Source organism: Macaca thibetana, chromosome 12 (genome assembly GCF_024542745.1).
Source record: "Macaca thibetana thibetana isolate TM-01 chromosome 12, ASM2454274v1, whole genome shotgun sequence".
Taxonomy (NCBI): domain Eukaryota; kingdom Metazoa; phylum Chordata; class Mammalia; order Primates; family Cercopithecidae; genus Macaca; species Macaca thibetana.
Window position 1 is genome coordinate 46542370 of NC_065589.1, and position 21376 is coordinate 46563745.

General features: G+C 39.7%; 1 protein-coding gene across 1 annotated transcript in view; it reads left to right on the forward strand.

Moving 5' to 3' along the window:
* HECW2 (HECT, C2 and WW domain containing E3 ubiquitin protein ligase 2) overlaps nucleotides 1–21376 on the forward strand; it is a 391418-nt gene that overhangs the window by 232839 nt on the left and 137203 nt on the right. The window contains exons 3-4 of the mRNA XM_050751032.1: nucleotides 9727–9834; nucleotides 19038–19132. Coding sequence (XP_050606989.1) covers nucleotides 9727–9834; nucleotides 19038–19132 — 203 coding nt within the window. The remainder of the gene's footprint in view (nucleotides 1–9726; nucleotides 9835–19037; nucleotides 19133–21376) is intronic.

The following is a 21376-nucleotide window of genomic DNA, read 5'->3' on the forward strand; positions in this document are numbered from 1 at the left end:
GCAACTATTGCAAATGCCTTATTTTATTTTCACGTGAGATTTATCATAATTTTACAATAGCCACCATAAATTATAAGTTTCTTGTTTGATGTAAGTAAGCCTTTAGTAATTTTCCATTTGAAGCATTATCAAAGAATTTGAGTTATCACAAATTCTATGTAGTAAAACATTCAGTTGGGGGGAAAAAATCTTAATTTAGAAATGCTCTGAAAGCCCTTATCAAGAAGGAACTTTAAGATGTTTCAAAGGCCTTACTCAAAACTGGTTATGTGATCTTAGGTAAGCCTCTTTATCTTTTTTGTGTTTTGGTGTGACTAACTGTAGGACATAAACAAAGTTGAATGGCACATCAGCAGTGTGGATGAATTAAGTGTGAATGTTAATTGGAAATTATTATTATAAAGATCCAGAGTTTAAGCTGGTCTTGTGGAATTTGCCTGATAATGCTTACGAAGAATTTGCAATGTTGTCCTTGTTTTTCCCTATACTGAATAAGATGGAGATCTCTTTAAAAAGGCTTTGTATATTCCATGGTGAGCATTTTATTTCTCTTTTGTATATTTTAAGAATATAGTACTAATATTAAATTAATATAATATAATCAAAAGAAGATACCGAGATACTGATGCAGGATTTTTCTCGGCCCCTGCAGCAGGAGTCACCCTGTCTAGTTGGCCCACCCGGCCACGTTTGGCTTGCAGTCCAGTGTGGATCCTGGAGCTGCTGCAACTGTGTGCTCAGCCCCTAGTGGAAGCGGGTATGTGAGCGAGCGAATGTGTGGTCTGGCTGGCCATTTCAAGCACTGGTGCAGTGGCAGGCTCTGTGCAGAGCTTGTGGCTGGACCAGTCACGTCACCCTAAGGGGAATGTGGTGGTGCCTAGGCAGGGGTGGCCACAACCCTGAAGCCTCAGAAGGGGTGTTACAGTGTGGTAATTAGCTCTTTTAGTCCCACTGTCTGCAGCCTGACTGATGGTAGTGTGTTAACAGCCCAGTTAGCTCCTTGCCCCACTCTGGCCCATGGCTCTGGGGCCGGGGCTTGGCCCTGGTGTTGCTTCTTGTTGCATGGGGTGGCTGCCCTCCACTGGTGGAGGGCAGAGGGCCACAGTATTAACAGCCTTCTGAGTACCTGCATTCAGTGGGTCCTGAGTTCTTGCCCCACATCCCAGAAGAATGACGTCACACTGACAATCGAAGGGTGATGAGGCTGGAGAATTATACTGAGCAATGAAACAGCTCTCAATGGAGAAGGGACAGGAAGGTGGTCTTTCACCCTAAGTCAGGTCATCTGTCACCCTAAGTCAGGTTGTCTCTCCCAGTGTGGCTGAGTCTGGGGTTTTTATAGGCATAGGATGGGGGAAGGGCAGATCATAGGCAGTATTGGAAAAGGCAGCATTTGATTGGTTTAAAAGCATTATTCAGAAAAAACCAATGAGGAAAGAGTGGGCAAACACGAACAGAGGTTCTCACTCTGGATCACAGCTTTCATCCAGAACCAGTGGCCTGGTCTTTCAGCCTTCAGGCTGTTTTTGGCTTGAAGGTGGCATTTCACCAGGGACTCGCCCCTATCTACCTAGGCATTTATCTGCCTCTTGTCGCTATCAATATCTTTCATTCAACCAAATATGAGCACCTACTATGTGTCAGGTTTTATTCTAGGCACTTGGGATACATCAGTAAACAGAATAGACAAAATTCCTTGACCTCTTGGAGTTTACATTCAAGAGAGGAAGACAGACAATATATTAAAATGTGTAACTAGATTCGTATAGAGTATGTGAGAAGGTGATAAGGATTATGGAAAGGAAATTGAGCAGAGTAAGATAGTCTAGGAATGCTGGAGGAAGACTTGCATTTCAAAATGAAGCAGTCAGAGTAGGCCACATTGAGAAGGTGACATATGAGCTACAAAATTGAAGGGAGGAGTTGAGACATAAGGGTATCTGGGGGAAAGTTCCAGATGAATGGAATGGCCAGAGCAAAGTCCCTGGGGCCAAATCCTGAGCACACCTTTGGGGACATCAGGGAGGTCAGTGTGGCTGGAAGGGAGTAAGGAGGGAGGCAGGGAAGGCAGGAAAGGGTGAGGTCAGAGCTGTACTTGGAGGGAGTGGTTGGTCATGTCCTGTGGGCACTGGAAGCCATCATCAACACTTTGGATTTCATTCTGAGAAAAATAGGGAGCCACTGAACAGAAGAGAAACATGTTTCTATATGCCAGTGCGACCTGTGTTTGAAATTGATTCTTTTGTAAGCCATTTCTGAACTGCACCTTATTATCTGATATACTGGGTCATGACTGTAACTCTTGGGAGGGATTTACTGAAATGAGTCCAAGTGTTTCTTCTCACTGGGCTGTCAGTAATTTTTTTTCCTTTTCAAATGAGTGTTTAATCAAATAGTTTAGGACCAATTGTTTTTATCTAGGAAGTTGCTTAGCAGAGCCTCCTCCCTTTGACTAGTACATCTAGAGGTGTGAGTGTGCAGGTGACCCCTCAGGGGTGTGGTTCAGACTTGACTATATGTCACCCAGTTTGGATCTAGTGAAACATTTCACATTCTCCAGTTGGGCCCCATGCCCTGCTTGTGATACCCTGCTATAGAGGATACAGCGATAAAACATCTCTCTCAAACTTGGTAGTGCATGATGTGAGTTCAACAATGTGCCATGTACCTCTCCACCCTGCCAGCATTCCCTTCCAGGGTGGTGATGAGGTCCATGTCAGAGATAGTGTCTTGCACACCTTTCAGTGCACAGATATTCCCAAGGCCAGACCTTGCAGTCTTGTCATTGGCTCTTCTCAGCATGTGTTGTTTTTTTCTGCCCTGTAATGTCTTGGTGCCCATTTCTGCAATCTCGGGCACACTGTTCTCAGCAAGTCATTCTGGTGCCATTCAAGTGGCTTCAAAGCCGTAGTCACCAGTAGGTGCCCTCTTAGCAGGTGGCCTGGTGGTGCCATGATTGTAATCCCTGAACATGTCAGACACGCTCTTTTCTCCATTCAGAGATTTAATGTAAAGAATTGGGCATCTAGGGAGATTGTGTTAAAAACTAATGCTAAGTTTGCAAATTCATAAGGAAGTTTGCCAGTGAATTATCCTAGCACTTAATAAAATTGGTGCTTGATTTGCTACATTCAGTGGTGAAGACCCACCCCTTTCCACAGTATCGCTCAGCTCTCAAAGTCGCTGTCAGTTTTCTCCTCAGTGTTGCTCTGGGATTCCAGTAACTGGCCTGGTACGTGCTGGTAAATTTGTATCATTTTAACGGTCAAGCAGTCCCTCTGAAGGGGTGTTCTTTGCCCAGGTCTAGAATGATTATTTTGGTTCAACTCCTAGCTTAGTATTGCTCTCCAATCCCAAATTCCAGGCAGGCATCTAATTCCCGAGTGTACCCAGAATAAGATCAGGCATCTTTATGGTTCCAATCTCAGGACACAGTTGTTTTCAATGTATACACAAAAGGTAATTGAAAATCAATTTAGAATTTATGCCATTTTTAAAGAAAATATAGAGGAGATGGAATTACTTTAAAGCAAAATAAAATTCGAAAGTATTATTTTTCTTCTCTCTGGCACAATCGGTCACATGGCATCTTCCTCAAAAAATTTCTCCTCTATTTTCAACTCCCCTGGGTTGATTGGTAGGAGGGTAAGTGCTTTGGATACTTTTTTTGTTTCTATTTTATTTCTAGTACCGTATGGAGGTTTTGGAGATATTTAATATAGACATAAAAATGTTTCCAAATCTAGAATATGTTTGGATATGTCTGATATGTCTGGTCATGTTTCCTATATATTCTCTTGTTATCTTAAAAGGATAATTTTCTGGAAATCCAAGAATCATGTACAGGAAAAAAATTAATCTTTTAAAAATAATTTTCACACCCGTCTCTCTGTGTGGAATATTATGGGGAAGAAAGAACTTGAAAAAAAATTAAAGTTTTTATTTTTACATTATTTTAGCTTTGTGTGTCATTTTTTAAAAAAAAGAATTAGTTTTTTAAAAGATTACTCTTTATAATTACATTGTAGGTTAATATAATTATCAACTTTTCCAGGGAAGAAAAGGATAATCTTGTGGGGCCCAAGCAAAAATGGTAACATTAACCTCTGAATTCAGCTTTAAATATGGCCACTCCTTGGTTGTTTCTGATGACCATTCATAGAACCAAAAATGAGAACCGTGGAAGGTAAAGAAATATATATGTCTAGGGAAAGGATGAGGAAACAATGTCTGGCTTCGATTTGTAGACTTCTCAAAGGAGATCTCTGTAAACCCTTTCCAAAGACACTTTAAACCCAGCAGCTCAGAACCATATGAATCACACACAGATACCAGGATGGCTAATCATTCCTCCTCTTTTTTCCTCTTTTAACAAAACACGGTTACCTTTACCATAGTAATTTTTGCATTGCAGTATATCTATGTGCCGGTCTCCCACCACTATCCTGTCAGCTCCTTATGGCAAGAAATAGATGCTTATGATCTTCATAGTAGTCAGTCAATAAATACCTGTTAAATGAATGAATGAATGAACAAGGTAACAAATGAGAGGGACAACAGTCAAAGACATATGCATGGTCCACAGCATTGCTGTGATTGCTCAATTTCCCTGGAAATAACCATGGAACAGAATTTTTCAAAATGTGGTCTTTATGGTATTTGCATCTGAATCATCTGGTTGGGGTGCTTGCTAAAATTCAGATTTCTGAGCCCAGACTCAAACCTACTAAATTCAAAGTCTCTGGAAGATCAGCACAAGGATTAGCATTTTGTTTGTTTATTTTTTTGAGATGGAGTCTTGCCCTGTTGCCCAGGCCAGAGTGCAGTGGCACAGTCTCGGCTTACTGCAACCTCCGCCTCCCAAGTTCAAGCAATTCTCCTGCCTCAGCCTCCCTTATAGCTGGGATTACAGGCATGCGCCTCCATGCCCAGCTAATTTTTTGTATTTTTAGTAGAGTCGGTGTTTCACCACGTTGGCGAGGCTGGTCTCAAACTCCTGACCTCAAGTGATCTGTCTGCCTCGGCCTCCCAAAGTGCTGGGATTATAAGCATGAGCCACCATGCAGGAATTAGCATTTTAAAGAAGCACCACCCACCCCCTCATTCCTTGTGAGCAATGAAGTTGGGCATTCTTTGCCCTGGAGGATCAGGTAGCTAAAAGAGAAGGTAACCGGTGAGGCTGTGACAGTGAATGTGCAGGAGATGTTGGTAAGTCTGCTTATATACAGATTCTGTTTAAGACCCCTAGGTGTTCTTCCTAAAAATAATGTTACCTTTATGTTTTAATAATGTCACTAATGTTTTAATGAAGGAAAAGGGGCCTATTTCTCACCTCATTAACAAGCTCTGAGAAATTTATCTGAGTCATTATATAGTTAGTAGAAGAGGGTTGTGTGTTGTAATCTTTTATTTCTACTCTTTTATCTCCTCGGTCCAAACACTTTGTTTCTCCCTTGAAGAAGCAGAATTAACATAAGTAATTCCAGTGTTAGTAACAGAATTAATTGGAGTAGCCATAAGTTGTAATTTAAAATAATAATAATAAATGAAATCACTTTGGGTAAGTATCATGTTCAGGCATGGTGGCTCACATCTGTAATCCCAGTGCTTTGGGAGGCCAAGGTGGGAAGACCACTTGAGACTGTGTGCACGTGTGCACACACACACATGCACACACACTTCACTTTTCTATTTAGAGAAAATGTGTAGCCAACTAGATTTGTAAGAGAATGAAGAAGTTGTGAGACATGAAGAGATAAGCTTAATATAAACCTTACCAAACAAAATTAGATTTAGAAGGTATTTGGGTATATATGTATTAACATCTCCAATGTTTCTTTCTTTGTAATTATATTTCCACTAGGAAGTGACCTAAGAATCTAGAATATATACTCCTGTAATATAGACTGTATTGTAACAGAAAAACAGACACTTTAATCCTAGTAGGAGAGGAAATAGGAATGAGGATGGGAAAGATGGCAAGGAAGATAATGGTCAAAAAGCAAAGACAAAAGCACGAGAGTATGCCTCATGGAAGCTGGCAGGTTTCTAGGCTGAGTGGAAGGTCCCTCTAGAGGAAAAGGTTAAATATTAAGATGAGAGGAAGTGACTGGTGGAGAGGAGGGGGCCGCAGGCACCACTGTAAGGGGGAGTAGAAAAAAAGGCAAGAAGTAGGCACAGATACAGAGGAGACAGTAGTAGGAAGATGGAGAAATCAAGGGAGATAAGGCCTAATGTCCTCTATAGATGCCACAGAATGCATGAGTTTAGGGACACAGAGTTCATACAGAGTTCCAGTGAGGGTGGAAATTAGGTAGGGGATGTGAGGACAGAGACAGATTTGGAATAGTTAAGAGAAACGAGAGGGAAGTGGCCAAGTGTGTCTTGGTTTTAAAGACCAGTGGCATTCGATGATTTGTCAGAACCTTTACTCGGTTAAAGGAAGAAATAAATTTATAATTACTTCTGTATTACACATGTGGGGGATTCAGAATTGTTTCTTTGATATACTTATTTATATAGAGTTATTGTTCTTTTTTTTTGAGACAGGGTCTTGCTCTGTCATCTAGGCTAGAATGCAGTGGTGCAATCATGGCTCACTGCAGCCTCAAACTCCTGGGCTCAAGGGACACCCCCATCTCAGCCTCCTGAGTAACTAGGACTACAGGTGCATGCCACGATGCCCGGCTAATTAAAATTTTTTTTTTTTATGTTAGAGACAGGGTCTTGCTATATTGCCCAGGCTGGTCTCAAACTCCTGGCCTCAAGCAGTCCTCCTATCTTGTCCTACTGAACTGTTGGGATGACAGACATGACCCACTGCACCTGGGCCAGCTATTGTTCTTACTTTGGGATGGGGGCATTTTGAAAAAAACCAAATCACCTCATACAGGTACTAAATGAGGATAAAAAAATAGTTAATTGAATATAGGAAAAAAATATGTTGCGTATACAAAAAAATCCATGAACAATAGATCTGAGCAGAGAAAATGCTACCAATCTAAAAAGATTCTCAGGCTAGACCAAAATTGACTGCAACCTAAACAAAGATGTGAACAAAAAATTTAAAGGATTACTTAAAATAGATCTTCTTGGAACAAAGAAAAGGAATGAGTCATTCTAGGCATTTCTTAGTATGATGTGCCAAGGCTGGCCATGGCTCTGCTAGCCACAGTAGGAGCAGTAGCAGTTGTAGAGATTGTAGTAGGCATTTCACAGTAATGTGAACTCTGTGTCCCTAAACTTGTTTATTTCTCAGGATTCATATTTGCAATTAAGGGTTGCTGCCACTCAATGGCAGAAGTGTTTGTATCTGTCAAGGATAATGAATTATCAGGAATATGATCTCATCAAAGAAAAATTTCCATTTGGAATAATCAGAATAGTACTTGACAAGCACCATGGTTGGCAGGGAATAACGCAGCAGCTTTTCTTCCTTGTGAAGGCCAAAGGATGGTCACTGGCTGTGGCATTTGGACTTGTTTTCTGCAATCAAAACAGCCCTATCCAGCTTCTGCTCAGGGTCAGCTCATTCTGCTTCTGACCTATTTTTTTGTCATATATGGAACATCTGTGTTCTGTGTGAACCTGAATATTCATGGTACAATTTAGCCACTTGACTTCAAAGGGCTAACTTTTATTTCTTTAAATATCACAGATTTCACCAGGCCGAGCGTGGTGCCTCATGCCTGTAATCCCAGCAGTTTCGGAGGTTGAGGCAGGCAGATCACCTGAGGTCAGGAGTCCGAGACCGGCCTGGCCAACATGGTGAAACCCCATCTCTATTTTCTATTTTGTATTTTGAAAAATACAAAAATTAGCCAGGCATAGTGGCTCACACCTGTAATCCCAGCACTTTTGGAGGCTGAGGCAGGTGGATCACAAGGTCAGGAATTCGAGACCAGCCTGGCCAACGTGGTGAAATCTTGTCTCTACTGAAAACATAAAAAATGAAAAAATTAGCTGGACATGATGGCAGGCTCCTGTAATCCCAGCTACTCTGGAGGCTGAGGCAGGAGAATTGCTTGAACCCGGGAGGTAGAAGTTGCAGTGAGCTGAGATAGCACCACTGCACTCCAGCCTGGGTGACAGAACGAGACTCCATCTCAAAAAAGAAAAGTCACCAAACAGAAATTGAATTTTTTGTTTGCTTGTTTTTTTGTTTTTGGAGACAGAGTCTTGCTCTGTTGCCCAGGCTAGAGTGCAGTGGCGTGACCTCTGCCCCGAGGAGCCATGTGATATCTTTGAAATGCAGTGATTTTTAAGTGATTGCCTGAGTACCATCTAAATATCAGCATCTTGGTTACATTTCTGTGATGAAATGGAGTTGTTTGCTCACATTGTTTGTCCAGGAGAGGATATGATGCCATGAATGGGTTATGTCTTTCCATTCTTACAAAGAACAGTGGCTGCTGCTTGGCCTTTCACAATAAAGAACCTTTGACTTATAAAGTGCTCAATGCAAATGCATGAAAGGACCGTCCCTCCCAAAGTTCTTTGGCTTTTCAATATGATGAAACTAATAGGGCAACCACAGAAAAGACAGAAATCCCTCTGACCCCTTGATTTGACCCATTTTCTGTTTCTTTCAGGCTTAAAAGAAGACAGGTTTTTCTCCTCAGGACTATTCCTTTGGGCTTGGGACTTTCTCCATCTTTCCTTTTTTAGTGTAGCTCTTACTTCACCCCGTCTGCTTTATTCCAACTCTCAGTTAAAGTAAAGCGCAACCTTGATCCTTCCTCCTTGGAAAGGGATTTGGGGAAACGAATGAGGTACATCTGGCATTAAGAGCCAAGATCACTATATACTTTTTAATGTGCCTATAAAACTCCATTGGTCTTTTCATGTTTTCTAGTTTCATTTCCTATTCTAGGCCACTAAGACAGAGCTTCAAACTAGTGTAATGTGAACAAATTACAGAACATGAATCCCCAGTCTTCAGCGTGCTGGGGGCAGAGCCTGAGGAAGCCAGAGCATCCCTGCCTGTCATATTAAATTGTAAGCATGGCTTCTGTTGAATCTAGTGTGCCATACAAATATTACCATTTTCTTTGTGCCATGAGGTCAGAAAGCTTGGAAAATGCTGCTTTCAGGCCTGTTTGGGGGATCACTGTTCTTTCTATTCTTCTTCCACACGAAAGCCTATAGAAACTCTTTTTTTTTTTTTTTCTTATCTTGTCTCAAGGTCTATGCCTTTGGTCTTTTGCAAAGAACTGTCCTGGCAGATGTGATGAAATTGGTTTGTGTTCCCTAAACACTGTTCCTGGCAAAGCTGTGCTGTATCTTGACTCACTTTCATAGCTTAACATTCCTTTTGTTCATCCCATCTTGAATTCCATTATATCCTCCTAGGTCTGCTCTTCCTTTCCTTTTTATAAAAGGGTTTTACAAATGGGAGCACACCCAACCACTTTGTTATAAATCAGCTCATAGCTAAAGTTGTAGCAGTTGTACCCTTCGTTCTTTGCAGTTTTGTCTTTTGGCAACATTGACCACCTTGGCCAAGCCCAGAGATGCCATCTTCTTTCCACCCAGCCCCCTTTCTCCCACATAAATGCGAGCATAGAAACTTGGGTAATACTCTGCTGGGAGGTAGTCATTAAGGATAAAATGCATTGTATTTTCTCATTTATCTTTTTTCCATTTATTTTAGAATGTATGTTAATCTTCCTGCTAAGCAGAGACAGGTTATAATTAAGCTGAAAAGTGTTTCTTTGGTTTTTCCAGATGAGAATTCTCCAGCCAACTTCTGGGATTCTAAAAACAGGGGTGTGACTGGAACCCAAAAAGGGCAAATTGTATGGAGAATTGAGCCTGGGCCCTATTTCATGGAACGTAAGTAGCTGAGTGTGAAATACAAACTTATTATTGAACATTGCATAAGTATGCAGAATTCTACGGAGTCTTTTTGAATGTTATTTTGAAATTCTTTGGTTTGAATTTCCATATTTATGCCATGATGGAAAATATATTGTTTTAGAAAATGCTCAGTAAAGAATGTTCACATATTTTGAAAAAACTGTGTATGTTTCAATATACAGTTAGCCACCCATATCCGTGGATTTCACGTCTACACATTCAACCAACTGTGGATCAAAAATATTCAGGAAAAAAAAAAGTCAGTATACTGAACAAGTACAGACGTTTTTTCTTATCATTCCCTAAACATTATAGGGTAACAATTATTTGCATAACTTTTATATTGTATATTGTATTAGGTGTTTTAAGTTATCTAGAGATAATTTAAGTATTTGAGAGGATGTACACAGGTTATATGCATCTACTCTGACACTTTATATAAGGAACTTGAGCATCTGTGGATTTTGGTATCCCATGGGGGTCTTGGGATGAATCCCCCATGGATATCAAGGGACAGGGACAACTATGTAATATGTGCATGTGTGTATATGTATACACACACACACACACAAACACACACATTTACATATATATGCAAATAAACATTACAGGTACATACATATACATGTGTATATATACATAAATATATATGGTGTATTATATTTTACATGTACATTATGAATGTATGGTATATAAATTATATATGATTACTTTAGTACTTTACACATTTTGTATACCCTTTATATCTATAATTAATATTTATTCATATTAATTTCAGAAAGAATAATTCAAGATTTCAATTAATAACATGACTTGCCTTTGAAATACCTCATTATAATTTTTGCCAGCAGCAGAATAACTTCATGTTTGGACCCCAGTCTTTTCAAAGTGTTGATGAAATAGACTGGGGCTCACTGCCATTGAGGTCAGCTTACTAGAAAATCAGACATTGACTGCAGATAACTCAACTATTACCTAATTAATTCAGTGTTATAGTCATTTGAATTACAAATGACATATATAGTGCCTGGTTCACAAAAATATCTTGTCCCTTTTTATGTTGGGTGATGGTGTTATTTATGGTTGTCACCAATATTACTGAAAAAGTAGTAAATACTCAATACATTTTTGTGGAATATATAGAAGAATGAAGGAATAAATGATTTACTAGTTGGTCCAGGTTAACTTCTACATTTATAGAGTTTATTTTTCTTTCTTTCTGTTTTTTTTTTTTTTTTTTTTTTTTTTTTTGAGACAGAGTTTTGCTCTTGTTGCCCAGGCTGGAGTGCAATGGCGCAATCTCAGCTCATCGCAACGTCTGCCTCCCGGGTTCAAGCAATGCCCCTCCCTCAGCCTCTAGAGTAGCTGGGATTACAGGCATGCACCACCATGCCCAGCTAATTTTGTATTTTTAGTAGAGACAGGGTTTCTCCATGTTGGTAAGGCTGGTCTCGAACTCCCGACCTCAGGTGATCCGCCCATCTCAGCCTCCCAAAGTGCTGGGATTACACGCGTGAGCCACTGTGCCTAGCCATTTTTCTTTAATGTAAAAAAAAAAATGGGCTCTTTAAACTTTTTCTGAGTTGTTGAGCTCTGAGTGAGCCTTAAGATTAGTATATGCAAAAGATTTAATATAAAAGAGAATGTGTGGGTACTAGTACTTAAAGATAGCACTTACTAAACGTGAACATTAAAGATTTGATTAAATGGAAACCTGCCGCAAGCATATCTTTATTGAAGCATATCAAACTTCTCTAATACACAGTTATCTTAAAAGATTAATGTCTATTACTTTGAATTGCCATTAAAGGCGTGAAATAATTTCTTTCACCATCCTTACTAGTAAATCAGCACTCTAGAACTTTCTCTAATTCTGCTTCTGTCCCATAAGGAATGTCTTCTTTTCATATTCCAATTTTCTGACTGGATTCTCTCTTAAACCTTAAAAGAAATGTCGTTTTTAAGGGAAAATGCTCACAAAAAGCAGAGAGGAAGGAAGGTCGGAAAGGGGAAGCAGGTACATTTAGCAGAATCCTAGCTAATAGCACAGCATATAGGAAAAAGTTTGGAAGAAAACTTGCCAACATGTGAATGAGGATGGTTTCTGGCAGGTGGAATTATGGATGATTTGTTTTTCTGACCTACGTCTACATAACTTTCCAACATTGCCCAGCTGGCACGACTGTCTAAGTAATGAAGAAATAAGTGATAAAAGAATGTGGGAAAATGGAATGGGAAATAGCTGGTTTTACTTTCAATGTGATTCCTCCTTTGAAAGGATCCTAGTGTTTAAAAGGCTGATCTAGCTGAGAAATATTGCCAACTGAACTTCAGGGGAAAAGGTAAAATCACTTCCTTTGGAGTGATTTTAGCAAAATCACTCCAAAATGCTGAAGGCTGCTGGTAATTATTGCCTGTTGCAGTGTGCAGACTGATATTACAAGGCTCATGTGAACCCCTGGGAAGAAGTCAGTACCACATGCTGCTATAATTTGGAATATTATTTGAGAAAAAGCCCATTTAGAGAGTATCCCCTTTGCTGTGATTGATTTTCTTTCTCCCTCCCAAAGTGTTAGAGATTCATCATGTGCTGGCTGATTAGGCGATAGTTAAATAGCTCTGTCTTGACTGATTTCTCTACATCTCACCCTAGTATTTAATAGAAATGGGCTTGACATTGAAGCTAAGAGTTGGGAATGAAGAAAAGAGAAGTTTTGTTTTTTTCTTTTTCTTTTCTCCGTATTTTAGCATTTCCACCTTAATTATTCTCACATAAAATTGGGAGTATTGTGGAGCATAATTGTAAAACTGGAAATATTCAGTAATGCATTTTTTAAAGACTGAGAAATGTAGTGTAAGTTAAAGTTCAGGACAATGAATAGGAATTTTAGAAAGATTCTCCTTTGAATAAGTCTTTCTTCATTAAGCAGAATGAAACACTCTCCCAAAACACTCATCCCTACCCTTGCAATATAAAAGAAGTTGTAATTATATTTATAGTGCCTAGAAATAGTCTGTGTCTTTGGGATGTCAATTTTTTTTTTTTTTTTTTTTTTTTTTTTTTTTTTTTTTTTGAGACGGAATCTTGCTGTGTCTCCCAGGCTGGAGTGCAGTGGCACAATCTTGGCTCACTGCAACCTCCACCTCCTGGGTTCAAGCGATTCTCCTGCCTCAGCCTCCCAGGTAGCTGGGATTACAGGCATGCATCACCATGCCCGGCTAATTTTTGTATTTTTAGTATAGATGGGGTTTCACCATGTTGGCCAGGCTGGTTTCAAACTCCTGACCTCCAGTGATCCACCCACGTCGGCCTCCCAAAGTGCTGAGATTACAGACGTGAGCCACTGTGCCTGGCTGGATGTCATTTTTAAAACCCATTGTCTGACTAGAGCATTCTTAAAGGGACTCACAAGGGAATGTTGGTTGAATCTCTGGAGCTGATGGCATGGAACTTTTTTTAAAAATTGAGAAGAGATTAGACAGCTTCTAAAATATTTTTCACCTCCAATCCTGAAAATGCAAAGTATTTAAAAATGTTTGTTTTCATCTGCAGAAAGGAAATTTGTTTATCTTTAACTCACCAGAAGTCCAAACAAAGGTTTAAAAATCTCTGAAAATTGATCTATTAAAGTTCCAGGGAAAACCTGGATTTGAGCACTATGTAGGCTATTTGTGAATTTAAGATGGCTTTAGTTTGTCTGGATAAATCCCCAGAGGAGGCAGGTAGTCCAAACTTATTTCATTATAGGGCTTACTTGAACGGATTTGAAGGACAAAACCAAGTGTAAATGTGGGTAGACGACCCTCAGGGCATTCAAGAGGAGGGTCAGCTTCATTTGCACTTACTTGTTATAAGACAGTCAAATATTCAAGAGAGCTCAGGCTCACAGAACCTGAATGGGTCATCTGTGCAGTATGCATCTGTGAGTTTTAAAATTTAAGAGGTTTCAAATGTTGTATTGGCATACCAGAATGTCTGTTTCATTCTATACAGTCTTTTATGGGTTATGGTAATTCATTTATTCATATTTGCCTTTTGTTCTTCCTTCCTTCCTTCTATCCATCCATCCATCTATCTCCCCGTCTATCCTGAAGTATTCATTGAGTACTACCTTTGTGCTAGGTCTTATTCTAGGTACTCACTAAATCTTGTATCAGTGAGAGAGCTTAGAGTACTAAACTTCATCCTACATTGCTGTGTACTGAATTGTTATGTGATCATTGAGGAATATGACAAAAGACTGATAAATTATGTAGCGATTTCACATACTTACCCATCCTAACCCTGGAAAATGTATAAAGGATTAGGAAACAGTATGCAAGTGACAACTGTGAGTGAGTCTTTTCTCTGAGTGGCGCTCAGTTTGGTACCTTGCCAAAATAGATGTGTCAAGGGTGCCTTTTTATTTGGTGGAGATGGGGTGACCTCGGTCTCTTGTTTTTAACTATCAGAGCCCTTTCTGTAACTTGCACCATTCCTAAGTCCCCTCCCACCAACATCAGAAAGGTCTTTTTGCCCCTTGGATGGAGATTTAATGCTTTTCATCCCCCATCCTCATACTTTATATTTTAGGCCCAGTTAGTTCTCTAGTCCTGTTAGGTTTCTGCCACATCTGCATGGATATTGTCCCTTTTGTTTTTCTCAGTTTTAGCAGAGGAAAGCCTGGCCATTTCAGGCTCCACTGGCCCTTGATAAAGAGAAGACAACTTGCAATGACATATAACTGACAAGTGAGCATGTCACTGGTATGTGGGTAAATTTCCTCAAAAGCATGAGAAGTAAAGCTGTGAATAAGAATCATAATATTAATAGTTTAATGAAAACACATAGGGCAATGGTGAAAGTCATGTTCTAGAATAAATTATGATTAGCTTAATTTTTTAGGTTATTCTACCATTTAAGTAAAATAGAAATGATTAAAGGAAGAAGGACATTTATATTCCATCCATCTTTATGCTTCAAAATATTCAACTTCTAGAAACTTGGGGAAAATCCAGACTCTCTAAATAGGAACAGGCTGTTAACTACTGCCTAAGTGAATCGTGTAGCTATTTAAGATAATGGATGAGATCCTAGTCTGAGGCAAAACCATTTCTTGCAGGGAGTGGCTTGTGGAACCTTTTTTCAGAGAGGGCTTGAAATATAATCTTACATAAATACCTAGGGTTAATACAGCTGAGTTGAGATTGCTTTTCTAAAAACTACTTTTGAATAGGTAATATGCAAAACAGTATAATGTTTAAAAAGTATAAAAATTGAAATTAAATGTCTCCCCAGCTTCGTGTCCAGTTGCCAGTTTTCCCACCTTGAAGGCAACCACTACAACCAGTGTCAAGTTACCTATCTGGAAATATTTTATTCATATACAAACCAGAAATGTGTTCTTGTTTTAAACAGGTGGTAGAATGATTGATTTAAAATGCCGTGTCAGAATTACACAGTTACAGAGACCCCTTTAGTTAAGAACAGGTTTAAGTTCCTAAACACTGTTCAAAGCCCCTCTGCCTCCCCAACTTGCCCTGGAATATGCCCAAAGTGACATCTCACAAATGATCACCCTCCAACCCATGGTAGAGGGCAGCAGGCATGCTGCTACCCTGAGGGACGTCTTCGCTTGTATTTTTGAAAATTAGTAAGTCAAAAACTTGAAAATAGAGGGCCTTTTCTGTTTTAAGAACATTCAAATACAGAGTACTAAACTGTATTTTGGTAACACTGTAAGTAAACATATCCTGAAGATTATCGAAAGGGGCCCTTATATTGCCGTGATCTATGACTGGCTTCAGCTGTTCGGAAGGGGCCGCAGAGAGGAGATGCCGCTCATCCTCTGCTGTCTTCCTCCTGAGGCTGGACCTGGCTCAGCCGACAGCAGGTCCTTACAGGTTCATACAGGATGCTTTTCCCTTTTCCTGGCTCACTGCCCTCCGAGGCAACATGCTTTTGATTAGTGGATTCAAAATACTCTTCTTTTTATAGCCCAAAGAAGTGGAGATATATATATATATGTGTGTGGGGAGGGGATATATATATTACATATATTATATATTTGGATATATAAGTATATGCAAATATTAAAATATATTTCTATACAAATATGTGTATATACAAACATATATTTTATATATATTTTTTCATAATTTGAGGCCAGCAGGGGGAGATGTTGCCTGCCACATCAGGCTGTGGGGAAAGCAGCTAGGATAGATGGACTCATACATTGCTCTTTGGTCCATGTCCTCCATCTCTCCTGCTTATAAACAGGGCTGGGCTCTGTTGATCACTGGGGTCCTCCCTAATCGGATGCTCCATCATCATGCCTGTGCTTACTTCCACCTGCTTTTGTATATATTTCTCAGAAATAGCTTTTTACAAAAAAAAAATTCTCCTCTTGCAGTTAGAGGTCACACATTGTAGCTGCAACAGAAGCCCATGACCCTGGGCACCAACTTCCCTTTTCCATCCTTCTGAGTATTCTTCCGTTACCTCTTCCAATAACCAAAATATTCAAATACATTAATCAAAATGCTGCTCTCCCCCTTTGTCAGAGGGGATGTTGCTTAGTTACACCATTTTTTAAAATCTTGTGTGACGTTCTGAAACGTTAAATAACATCTGAAGATGAAAACTCCCACTCAGAGTGGAACATTCCGATATTTTGAGGGGCAGGAATCTTCACTGATGTCCTGCTGAAGGATGCAGCTAGTTTGCATCCCCACGCAAACCACTCCTCATTCTGTCCAGGACTGTTTTCCTCTCTGGTGACCAGCCTGTGTGTGTGGTTTTGTAATGGGTGATCTGTGGAAATCCCCTCAGCTGTTTGCTTCCGCGACACACAGCTCTGTAGCATTTGGGGGGATTGGATCTGCCCACAAAATCTGCTTTTGTGCAATTTAAGATACATTGATCTTAGTTTCAGGGATTCTACTTTGTCATCTGGGTTGGAGATTTTTGTTATAGCAAGGAATAAAATAACACCCAAAATGGGTCAGCCAGCAAAGTTGGCATGATTATCATCATTCTCCAAAAAAAAAAAAAAAAAAATAAGCAGTCACATTTTTTTTAATCTCATTGTCTGTTACCTAGTTGACTATTAAAACCTTAGGAAAAGCAGATGGCATCCTAACTTGAGACAGAGTTAGCAGAAGATGTCTTATAAAAATGCACTTCTCTCTGTGGAAAAAATGGCCTGCTCACTTGCTAACCGTTGATTTGATCTATGAAGTGCTGCCTGTAGACAGAGCCACCGACGTTGCTTCCCCAGCATGAAGAGTGCAATGCCAATGAGCTCATGTCCAAAGAATTCAATCCCCATGCACGTTACCACACTTTATTCTGCTCTGACAGTCCTCGTGCACACTACTTAGCTTTGTTCTTGCAGACTAAATGCTATTGGTCTTGGAAAAAAGCAAGTGGGAGAGTAAAATTTGCTCATATCTGTCCAGCTATTACTATTTCAGAAATAACCAATAATCTGTGTTAGTGTCCAGGAAAGTCATTTACAGAAGAGTTCTCAGGGAGGCAAAGTAATAGTAAAGCTAGAATTTCTGCGTAGGTCATCTCGCCGTTCCTTAAACCCAACATGCTTCATCTGTGCCTCCCTGCTTTTCCCATTCTTTACTCTAACTCTCTCTAGCCCCATTTTGCTCATCCATTAGACCTGTTTTTGTCATGACACCTTTCTGACTCCACCATGTCTTCTCTAATCTCCACGGTCTCTATGCTCTTCGACCTGGTGCTCTTCCTTTTTACTGTGTGTCTTCTGTATTTTGCCATGCCCGTGATTGGCATCTGAGCGGCTACCCTACAGAACACCCACGAGACCAGAAACCTTTCCTTGACTCCCTTGCACTATCTGGCACATTGCTGCCTGGCCATGTGCTGTAGCAGGTACGTAGTAAAAATCTTCTGGCTGATGATGCTTATTAAATTATGAATTACTGAATAGTGATTAACATAAATAATAGAAGGACTCAATATTTTTCCTCCATAACAACTTTTTTTTTGAGATTTAGTATTTGGTCATTGGTAGGAAGAGTGTAATGATATAAATTCCTGTGAGAGGATTTTTCTTCAGTTATTATATATTTCTCTTAAAATAAGGAAACCAAAGACTGCAGGAGGCCATTGGTGCAGTTGGGAAAGTCAGTGGAAGAGGAACTTCCTTAGGGAAATACGTTGAGCAACCCCATTTTAATAGTCCTGGTGACTCATCTGAGAGAGGAACTCCCTCCCGTAGCCTAGGATTCTCCCTCCAGGGCCTGCCCATCAGCATCCTTGCATATTTAGAACACACCTTGGGAAAAATGCATCTCGCAGTGACCCTTCAGTGACTCAGGCGCTTTGTATACAGAGAAATTCCAGTGACTGTAGGTTTATCTTTAACACAGTTTGGTTTCATGCTCTTTGGAATTGTAGTTACTTTCCAAAAACCATAATTGGCATTTGTATTACTTTCTATCGAAGTGGAAGTATCAGAACAAAATTTATGAAATGTGTGGATTGCTACAAGCTGTGAGATATAGAATCAGTTGTTTGTAGATTTGATCTCTGCCTACTGGGTATATTTAAATGACTTGGAAAATTAAAATAATGTAAATTTCCAGACCCTGTCACTAGAGAATCTACTACAGTATACTTCCATGCTTTGTTAGACTGCTTTTCCTCTATTTCCACTGGGAGCTACAGTCAATGTAGATAGAGGTTATGAGTGAAGGCTTTGGAATCAGACAGCTTGGGTTTGAGTCCTGACTCTGTCATTTCTTATCTGTCTGACCTACAGCAAACCTCAACATCTCATCTGTAATATGGGGACAGGAATTTCTGCCTCCCAAGGTTCTGTGAAGGTTCACTGACAACATGAACGTGAGGCATAACACTGTGGTACATTGTGGAGCACCTCAATAAATGCCAGCTAGTCCCATTCTTATCACTACACTGTTTCTATTTTGACATGACGTTTCTGTGCGTTATTTTTCTGATATGTTCGAGAGGTGACAAAGTTTGGGAGAAGCATATAATATCAAACAGAAATTGATGTAATCTGTTGCCTCTGAGTGGAAAAAAAGAGGTCATTCAGTCATGAGTAGGATTCCCTGAGAGGTGGGATGGTGGATTTCCACAGCTGATTCCTAAATGACGTGTTTCACTGTTTAAATTACTGTTTTCTCCAATTGCTTTGCAGCGGAGATTAAAATCTGTTTTAAATATTACCACGGCATTAGTGGGGCCCTGCGAGCCACGACCCCCTGCATCACCGTGAAGAACCCGGCTGTAATGGTGAGTGCCCCTCGCTGCCAGCTTCCTTGTGAGATCCATGCTGGGACTTGATTTCTATTTTTGCCTGTGAGGCCCTGACAGGGTTATGAGGAACAATGAAAAGGAAACATGTAACAGTGTGGGCACTGTTATAGGAAAGGAAATAGCTTACAAGGTTGACATACCCGAATTCCTAATTCAAATCAGTGGAAACGTAGGATTTGATTTGTAACAGCCGTTTGTAGAGTCAACTCTCGAGGAAACCCATTCATGAAGCAAAGTAGCAAGTGCCCCATTCTGGAAGGTTTAAACTTAGTCTGGGTGACCAGTTGGTAGGAAAGAGTGGCATTGCATCTTATGTGAATTTTAACCATTTAAAGTGTGGGTGATTTACCTGCCAGTCAACTCAAGGAGCTGTTGCTGCAGAGAGTAGAAGTGGGGAGTCACAAATGCACCGTTTCCTTAAGGTCTTAGTGCTGGTTCCTTCTTAGTGCTGAGTTTGGGTCTAGTGCCTAGAGGTACTGCTCATATTTTGGGTAAAATGTGGTCACTCAATGGAAGTCAACTTCTTTAACTTCAGAAGTTGACTTCAGAAGTCAGGCCTTCAGTTGAAGAAACAGATATCTAATTTACTTTTGTAGGAAACTTGTGGTGTTGGACTTTTGAAAGAAAACCCGCCCATTTCCAACATGGCAATTTTGTGATTTTTTAAAATTTTATTTTAGAATCTAACAGTCTCACAACACACAGCTCCACTGTATATGGGTGGTTGGACTCAGGTGGTTTGGGGAGATTCTTAGAGTCCAAGATATGTAAATTACTTCAGTTGTAATTAGTCATTACTAAAAATGAGGTCATGAAAGCATAGAAAAAATTACTGACTCCCATGACATAGAATCTTTACAACATTGTATGTGTGGGTGTGTGTGTATATACACAGTTATAGATGCTTGCATTTTTGGAAATAGGCAAGTAGTCAGGTTGAAATTCAGAAAGCAGTCTTTGCAAATAGCACTTTGAAATTGTTCAGACTCACCCTATGCTGTCTCTGATAGTGCTTGTACCTCTGTATCAGGCATTCTTTCCCTCTCATCTATTCATTTAAGCAAATATTCATTAAATGTCTGCTAAGTACTAAGCATTGTGCCACCACTACAGATGAAATATGAGGAAAAACGCCGTCATTGATCTCGTAGGTCTGGTGCAGAAGAGAGACATCAATCAAATATTATATTTGTTTGAGTGATAATTGTATGAGAGGGAGCAAAATGGGGCAAGAGAGCATGTTCTATGTAGTAGGATTTGTCCTGATTGGGAAATTCCTGGAACGCTTACCTTAAGAAGGTGTGTCTAAGAGACAAGCTGAAGAAGTTTTATAGGTGAAGAGGGAGGGAAGAGCATTGCAGGCAGAGGGAATAGTGTGTGCAAAATCCTCAATATCTAAGTACTCTGCTCACATTAGAATTATATTTGAGTTTTCATTGTAGTAAACATAGTATAGAACATAAAAGAAAAGCCTACATTTACTATATAAGACTTTGAAGGTCACAAAGAGAATAGCAATTGTTGATTACAAAGTCTGCCATGTCACATAGTAAGCACTGGAACAGACTTCAGTTACTATTCTAAAAAGAAAAGTTACAAAGCTAGAAGAGTGGAGCTGTTTTTAATAAAATCTTAAAAAAAATCGTTGTGTCTGAATTTAGACAACAGCTTCCAAACATGATTAAGCATTTTCTGGATTTAGATTTTTATACTTGAGCAATTTCAGTATTCAGATCTCATCGAAGGCAGTGGGAGTTTATGGTTTGTTGAACACTGATCTTATTCCATTGATTTTTGCATTGAGATTGCTCTGTCAAAGCCTGTGGATAGTTTGGAGATAATTAATTTGCTTCAAATGTGTTTCAGAGCATCTTAAAAGCATCACAGATACAGCACTAGCAATCAGTATAGTGTATTTTGGTTCAGAGATTGACTAATGCAATGAGTGGTTAATCGATTTCTGACCAAGCTTGGGACAGTTTGGTCTATGTCCAAAATTGAAAGGCTGTGCCTCATGGGCACCTCATTTTGGGGATCAGGATTATGACCATAATAGCATGATGGTCACCTAGGTATATGACGTATGTTTAGTTATGTGACTGATTAACATCCTTGATACGTACACATCCCACTTAGTACAATTATACCATGACCAGATACAAAGAGTAGACCTGGAAGAAGTAATTGAGAAACTCCACATGGAATGAAATGAGCTGTTAT